The following is an 8439-nucleotide window of genomic DNA, read 5'->3' on the forward strand; positions in this document are numbered from 1 at the left end:
TGTGTTTCATGTGTACAGCAAAGTGATTCAGTTATATATATACTTTTTTTCAGATTATTTTCCATGGTAGCTTATCATAAGATATTGAATAGAGTTCTCTGTGCTAGACAGTAAATCTTTACTGCTTATCTGTTATCTATTTTACATACAGTAGTTTGTATCTGTTAATCCCATACTCTTAATTTATCCCTCCCCTACTCCCTTTCCTCTTGGGTAACCATATGTTTGTTTTCTATGTCTGTGGGTCTATTTCTGTTTTGTAAATAAGTTCATTTGTATCTTTTTTTTTTTTTAGAATCTACATATAAGCCATTTCGTATGATATTTGTCTTTCTCTGTTTGACTTCACTTTGTATGATAATCTCTAGGTCCATCCATGTTGTTGCAAATGGCATTATTTCATTCTTTTTTATTACTAATATTCCAGTATATATATATGTATATGTCACATTGTCTTAAACCAATCATCTGTTGATGGGCACTTCGGTTGCTTCCATGTCTTGGCTATTGTAGATAGTGCTGCCATGAACATTGGGGTGCATGTATCTTTTCAAATTAGAGTTTTCATCTTTTTTGATGATGTCTTAGCTCTCCTTCATTATGATTTTCATTGCTCTTTCTACTTCCAATACAGACACTATATAATTTATTGTTTAAACTAGAACTCTCTTAAAGTAAAGGGAGGTTTTATTAATATGGCAGGGCAACAGGCTTACCTGGCTGCTCTCTTTCTTATCCTGTTCAATAACTACCCTCCAAGAGAGGAATTGCTGAATCAAAGGATATGAAAACTCTTCTAGATCCTGTTCATTAACAGCTGTACTAGAGATGTGATTACATTAGGCAAGACTTGATTAGATTTCAGTAGTGTGTTTCTGTATTTGATCTCTAAAACATTTTGTTGTTTAAAGTTGAGCTCTGAAATTAGATAATCTCATTCAGATGGCAGTAGGTTCGCTAGTTGAACTCAAAGAGGATAACTGTAGTACTGTGAAATTTGGCATGTGATTTCATGCCATCATCTTGCCCCGGAAGAGTAAGTTCACTTGATAAGATTTGAGGCCTAGACTTTGATCCTGATTGTGGGCGGGGACTGTGCCCCAGGCACTATAAAAAGCCAGATTGTCAGAGCTCCCACTCACTTCACCAAGAAGCCTGGAGAGGTAAAAGTGCAGACTTCAGAGCTTCAGGGAATCAACTGAAAGTCCCCAAATCAATGTAAGCAATCATTTCTGTCTGGGTTGTTTCCACTGTCCCATTTCTCTCTCATTAGCTATAATTATCTTTTGAATACCCAGGAGTGGAATTGCTGGATCATATGGTAGTTTTATTTTTAATTGTTTGAGGAACCTCCATACTGTTTTCCATAATGGCTGCGCCAATTTACATTCCCACCAACAGTGCACAAGTGTTCCCTTTTCTCCACATCCTCACCAACATTTGTTGTTTGTAGATTATTTATTTATTTATTACTGTAGATCCTTGTTGGTTATCTATTTTAAATACAGCAGTGTGTACATGTCAATACCAAACTCCCAATCTATCTCTCCCCTCAATCCATTCCCCTTTGGTAACCGTAAGTTCATTCTCTAAGTCTTTGAATCTGCTTCTGTTTTGTAAGTAAGTTCATTTGTATCATTTTTTTAGATTCCACATATAAGCAATATCATATGATGTCTGTCTTTCTCTGTCTGACTTACTTCACTTAGTATGATAATCTCCAGGTCCATCCATGTTGCTGCAAGTGGCATTATTTCATTCTTTACAATGGCTGAGTAATATTCCATTGTGTTTATGTACCACATCTTCTTTATCCATTCATCTGTTGATGGACATTTAGGTTGCTCGCATGCCTTGGCTACTGTAAACAGTGCTGCAATGAACATTGGGGTACATGTATCCTTGTGAACCATGCTTTTCTCTGAATATGTGCCTAGGAGTGGGATTGCTGGATCATATGGTAGCTCTATTTTTAATTTTTTAAGGAACCTACATAGTGTTCTCCATAGTGGCTGTACCATGTTTGTATATTTTTTTTTTTTTTTTTTTTTTTTTTGCCGTACACGGGCCTCTCACTGTTGTGGCCTCTCCCGTTGCGGAGCAACAGGCTCTGGACGCGCAGGCTCAGCGGCCATAGCTCACGGGCCCGGCCGCTCCGCAGCATGTGGGATCTTCCCGGACCGGGGCACGAACCCGCGTCCCCTGCATCGGCAGGCGGACTCTCAACCACTGCGCCACCAGGGAAGCCCTGTAGATTTTTTGATGATTGCCATTTGAACAGGTGTGAGGTGATATTGTGGTTTTGATTTGCGTTTCCCTGATGATTAGCAATGTTGAGCATATTTTCATGTGCCTGTTGGTCATTTTTATGTCTTCTTTGGAAAAATGTCTATTCAGATCCTCTGCCCACTTTTTTTTTTTTTTTTTTTTTTGCGATACGGGGGCCTCTCACTGTTGTGGCCTCTCCCGTTGCGGAGCACAGGCTCCGGACGCGCAGGCTCAGCGGCCATGGCTCACGGGCCCAGCCGCTGCACAGCATGTGGGATCTTCCCGGACCGGGGCTCGAACCCGTGTCCCCTGCATCGGCAGGCGGACTCTCAACCACTGCGCCACCAGGGAAGCCCCTCTGCCCATTTTTTAAACTGGGTTTTTCGTTTTGATGTTGAGTTGTATGGGTTCTTTGTATGTTTTGGATGTTAACCCCTTATCAGATATATAAAATGCCTTCTCCCATTCAGTAGGTGGCCTTTTCTTTTTTTAATGATTGTATTTAGGTGTGGAAATTCTTTTTCTTCAACTGCAAGTGACTTACAAAGTAATGCTGTTTAGGGGGTAGAGACTGTGCTCCTGGTTCCTGTTAAAGACCCAGTTGGGAAAAAAAAAAAAGACCCAGTTTGGCTCACCTCCTACGGGGAGAAGCTGTGGTCAGAGCAGACAAGACTTCACCCAGAAGTCTCCAGACAAGGTAAGCTGTCCCCCATGAAAAGACAATGTCCAACTGTCCTATTTCTCTTTCTTGTGATCACTTAAATTTTGGATAGTTTTCCTCACAGACAGTGCCTTTGCTATGATTCTCTGTTGACTTAGTGTCACTTTCTTGTCTAAACTACAGAAAGGTTTACATTATTTAATTTTTGTATTGGATTTAGGTACATCCTGACTATTGAAGAGCAGATCAGGTACTGAAGGCTCCCGATCGCTCCCAGAAGCTAATAAAGGGCCGCTTCAGATCAAGTCTGCTAAAGAGTGAACTTCAGGGACCATGGCCAACCGTCTGCAAGAGGAGGCAGCCTGTCCAGTCTGTCAGGAGGTTTTCCTCAACCCCATTGCTCTCTCCTGTGCCCACACTTTCTGCTTTGATTGCATGCAAAGTTGGATGGAAGAACAGAAGGATCTGAAATTGATCTGTCCCGTATGTCGAGGCGTCAATGAGAATCCTCCTTTGGAGGAATGGCAAGTTGGAGAACTGATTCTTCTCATCACACAGCATGGTTCCCAACTGGAGCAGGGTCTGCATGTGAATGACGAGTACCTGAAGTTCTGGGAGGACATAACTCTGGATGCAGCCACCGCCAACCCCTTTCTTGTCCTCTCTGATGACCTAAGGAGTGTCCAGTGTGGGAAGATCTGCCAGAACCTGATGGAAGATCCCCAGAGATTTGCATACTGGGCTTGTATCCTGGGCACTCCGTGCTTCTCCTCTGGCTGCCATTACTGGGTGGTAGAAGTGGGAGAGGGGAATGAGTGGGCTCTGGGGGTCTGCAAAAAATCGGTTGACAGGAAGAGGAAGAGCGGTTTTTCCTCTGAACATGGCTTCTGGATCATCAGCATGAAGGCAGGAATAATCTATACCTGCTCCATCCCAGAAACCAGAATTCCTGCAAGCCCTGGCCTTAGCCAAGTAGGAATTTTTCTAGATATTGAGTTGGAAGAAATCAAGTTTTTTGATGTTAGCAATGATGCCCTCATCTACATACACAGTAATTTCTCCTGTTTGGAGCCTTTGTGTCCATTCTTTAGTCCTGAGCTCCCCGGAGAAGGTGATAATGGTGGCCCCCTAACCATCTGTCCATCAGGAACTCATCCCTTCCTAGAAAACTCCTGTGAGGTGAATGAGATCTCTGATGTGAGAAATGTCAGAGTGACCCAAGAAGAGACAATTTTGTAGACTTTGTAGCTAAGCAATTTTAATTGATTTGAAGGCGTATTTTGTAGACCTTGCAGCTAAATACCTATGGGGTGTAGGGGGTGTTATTAAGCACTTTAAAGCCTCAGTTTTTCAGTCTTTACTTGGGGATAATTATATCTCTCAGCCAAACAGCTGTGATGATTAGAGACTACACTGCATTTATTCTGTAGTATATACAATGGGGAGTTTTAGATTATAAATTAAATTATTACATTTTGTGGATAGGAACAATGCCTTTTTCATTATTTCATGCCTTTTCTATAGTATAATTCCTGATAATGATAACTGTCTGGGGAAAAAGAAGAATGAGATGCCAGAGTGAGATATTTTGACATGAAAGTTAAATGAGAGAGACAAATGTACTGGGAAAGAACTGTTTTTTATTTTTACTTTCTTGAAAGACAAAGAACCTTTCACTGAGGTACTGTTAGTGGTGATTCATGTTTGTCCTAATAAGGATGTTCAATAATTGGCATATTGGGTGGTTGTCAAAGTGGTATTGTATATATGATGGCCAAAAAGGTGCCAATAGGGTCAGTCAGAGAGTATCTGTCCTGGACTCCTTGCTTGGTGCCCTGCAGTTAACGTTGCACTTGCCTCTACCACAACTTGTTGTCAATAGATTGGCTTTACTACACATGGGTGAGCAGACCCAAGTTTGGTCCAGTAACAGTTTCTCTAAGATTCTGGACCTTCTGGAATCAATTATATAAGGAGGGAAATGACTGTGGAACACTGGATCCTCTCACAACCTATCTGTAATTTGTGCCCCTCCCCCCATCACACCCACACTGTCCTAGACTGCAGTTTCCCACACCCCAGTCTTAAATGCTCATGATGGCTCCTTTTCAAACCATTCAGGGGCTTTCGGGTTGTATTTTTAAAATTTTACTGAGTCAGCCACTTCCAAGGTGGCATCTGTCCTAGGAATGCTGGGTTGGGACATGTTCTGGACTCTGACTTTGACTTCCTTTCCAAAGAGACCCAGAATTGTTGCAGGAAGAGGGACCCCTTCCAGGGCCGAAGAGTGGGCTCTTGTCTAACACTCAGAAATGAATTGCCTGAGGAGACATATGTACTGACAAAGCAAAAGACTTTACAGTAAGTCCCCTACATAAGAACCTTCAAGTTGTAAACTTTCAAAGATGCAAATGTACGTTCGCATGTCCAATCACGTAAGTTAGTTTACATGTCTGGCATACATTGTCACGTACGTGCATCCTCTACAAGTGGTTGTGCTTTTGTGTATTTTACTGTACAGTACCGTATAGAGTACAGTAGTACAGTATCTTTATTTCAAGCCCAAGTTGTCCAGAAGCAAGCATAAAAGCAGCGGTGATGTAGTTGGTACTGCTAAGAAGCGCCAAGTGATAATGATGGAACTTGCTGTGCAACACGAGGAGCTTACTAATGAAGTCCTGATGGAACTGCAGGCGCAGAGAAGGGACAAAGAGAGACAATAGGAAGAAGAAGTAACTGAAGAACCAAAGAGATTCACAACACAGGAAATGGCAAGGGGATTTTTTTTACTTGAGGAGGCACTGTTAGTTTTTGAGTCATAGGACCCGAACGTAGAATGGTACATGAAGGTTGCAGCAGCCGATCAGAATGTAATCCAGCACTACCGTGTCATCTATGACGAGAAAAAAAGAGCTACTACCCAGACATCACTGGATCGTTTTTTCAAGAGGGTAGATAGAATGGAATCCAGCAAGGAACCAGAACCTGTGCCATCAACGTCAGGTGTGAGTGAAACTGCAGCTTGCCCTCCATCTCCTATTGCTGACGATCCTTCAGCTCTACCATCTCCCACCTCCTCTCCCTCCTCCAGTCAGTAACTCTTCTTGCCTGTTCACTCAATGCCAGCCCCTGTATGCCAGCTGTTGTACTGTACTACTGTACTTTTCAAGGTACTGTACTGTAGGATTAAAAATGTTTTCTTTAGTTTGTGTGTCTGTTTTTTATGTATTATTTGTGTGAAAAGTATTATAAACCTATTACAGTACATTACTGTATAGCCGATTGTGTTAGTTGGGTACGTAGGCTAACTTTGTTGGACTTACGAATAAATTGGACTTACGAACGTGCTCTCGGAACGGAACTCGTTCGTATGTAGAGGACTTACTGTATTGGGAAGGGGCTATGGCTGGGCGGAGAGCTGCAGGGTAAGGGAACCCAGGAGAACTGCTCTGCCACGTGGCTCGCAGTCTCAGGTTTTATGGTAATAGGTTAGTTTCCGGGTTGTCTCTGGCCAATCATCTTGCTTGGCCCATATTTGGTCTGACTCAGGGTCCTTCCTGGTGGCGCCAATATCTCTCAGCCAAGCTGGAGTCTAGCGCAAAGGATTCTGGGAAGTTGGTAGGACAATATTATGGGATGGCGTCTCCTCCTTCCTTTTGGCCCATCCCGAATTCTCCTGGTTAGTTTTCAGTGGCAGCACCATGTTCTTTATCGGGACCTCCTGTGGTGAGACAACTCATCGTGCCTGGCCAGTGTGAGCGGTTTCGGTTAATGGTTCCCTAACAGAATTGTCATCTCCCATTTCTTTCCAGCTCCATTGGAGATGAGGGACAGCCCAGTTGTGGTGTTTTGTTGTTGTTGTTATTCCCTTTTGATCCATATGATTTTATTTCAGGGGTCTCCTTGCCCTTCTCTGACACTGGGCCTAGGTGGGGACCACCCCAATCCACCTTAACAGGTGTTTGTATTGTTGAAACAAAAGTTTTCTGAGACAATACCTATGACAAGTAATAACACTATAATTTTATTTTATTATATTTTATTAGAAAAAATGCTGGTCTCACACACTAATTTGATTTCAGAACTCACCAATAGGTTAGAAGTGCAATTTGAAAAGCTGGGAAGGTCCCTGGGCTTCTCATGTCTTTGAGTGCTAAAGAGAAGGCAGCCCCAGTTTCCTAGGACTAGAGGTAACAGTATATATTATACTCTGCATATTTCAGCTTCTCTCAAGGACCATTTGCTTTAAGGGACTTTCTGTCTCTTCTTCAGGGGGATTTAAGTTCTAAGCTTTCCTTCATCCCAGCTAAAGGACCTGAGTGATTTTTTTCTTCATCAAACATTAAGGGAAAATGCCAGTGGCCAATGATTGGCCTGTTTCTTTTTTTCCTATCTGAATCACTGTGGCCCAGGGGAAATGATGGGGGCTGGGTCACATTCTCATCCTGTTGTCAATCGGTATTTTTCCTTAGCAAAATATTTCACATATCCAACTCTTTAGCATGTCTATTGCTACAGCCCTAATCTAAACCTCACACGTATCCCATCTGGACGGTTGTGACAGCCTCCTAACCTCCTTGCTCCACCCGCATCTTTCCATAGTTCACTTCCACCCGGGCACCAAAATGATTCTTTTAAACTATCCATCAGGTCATTCCTGTCTTAAACCCTGCAAGGATTAATAGGTCAGGGGGAATAAATTCTCTCAGATGCCCTCCCCCACACTCTCCCCTCACTCCTCTCCAGGAGCACTAGCTTTCTTTCCACCAGAGCCAGCTTCCCAGGGCTCAAATCCTATTTTTGTTACTTTCAGTTATGTGATTTTGGACAAGTTATCCAACTTCTCTATGCCTCAGTTTCCTACTTAGTAAACAGGGATTAATAAGAAACCCAGCCTTTAGGATTGTTATATGGATTAAATTTGATAATTCACCTCGATTGTTTAGCTCTGGGCCTTGCTTGTAGACTGTGCTATTTGTTGCCAATTAGTGACACCATCTAGTATCTTTGGTGACGTGTGAGGTTGGCTATTTATTTAACATACTCCTTACCATGTTGGAAACATCTTTTTAATCCCAGTTTTTAAAATACTTTAAACTTATTCAGGAAGAGGTATTGCATTTTGACTAGTCTTTTAGTAATGAAACAATTGTTTGGTATTACTTATGGATTGATAGAAGAAAGCATCTTGGTGTGCCCATCCCCCTCACACATCTGTGTAAGTTCCTTCCCTCCTTCTTCCCATCCCCCAGCTAACCCCTCCCACTGTTGCAAATTGTGGTGTGGACTGATGTATACGGAAAGGTTTTAATTGGCTCTGGGGGTAAAGGTGGAGTCAATTTGGGGAACAGAGCTCTGGTTGCCTCAAAAAGCAATAGTAGTATGAGGATAATTACAATTCTGAATCTAATTGGTATATTAGGATAATAACAATTATTATTGCACCTCCCACCTCCCTTCCAACAGCCCTTCTCAAATTTCAGCTTTCCAGCCCTCAGCCCTTACTACCC

The 8439-nt window shown here is 42.4% G+C and overlaps 1 protein-coding gene across 1 annotated transcript; it reads left to right on the forward strand.

Moving 5' to 3' along the window:
• Positions 1-1890: 1890 nt before the first annotated feature.
• On the forward strand, positions 1891-6423 carry RFPL4B (ret finger protein like 4B). The gene is made up of 2 exons (XM_073789873.1): positions 1891-2965; positions 3150-6423. Exon 2 carries the CDS (start codon positions 3263-3265, stop codon positions 4166-4168), a length of 906 nt encoding a protein of 301 aa, XP_073645974.1. The 5' UTR covers positions 1891-2965; positions 3150-3262; the 3' UTR covers positions 4169-6423.
• The last annotated feature ends 2016 nt before the right edge of the window (positions 6424-8439 follow it).

This window comes from Tursiops truncatus, chromosome 12 (assembly GCF_011762595.2).
Source record: "Tursiops truncatus isolate mTurTru1 chromosome 12, mTurTru1.mat.Y, whole genome shotgun sequence".
Taxonomy (NCBI): domain Eukaryota; kingdom Metazoa; phylum Chordata; class Mammalia; order Artiodactyla; family Delphinidae; genus Tursiops; species Tursiops truncatus.

Excerpts from the sequence above, each read along its gene's own strand:
- RFPL4B (XM_073789873.1), top strand. The coding sequence starts at position 3,263 with ATGGCCAACCGTCTGCAAGAGGAGGCAGCCTGTCCAGTCTGTCAGGAG.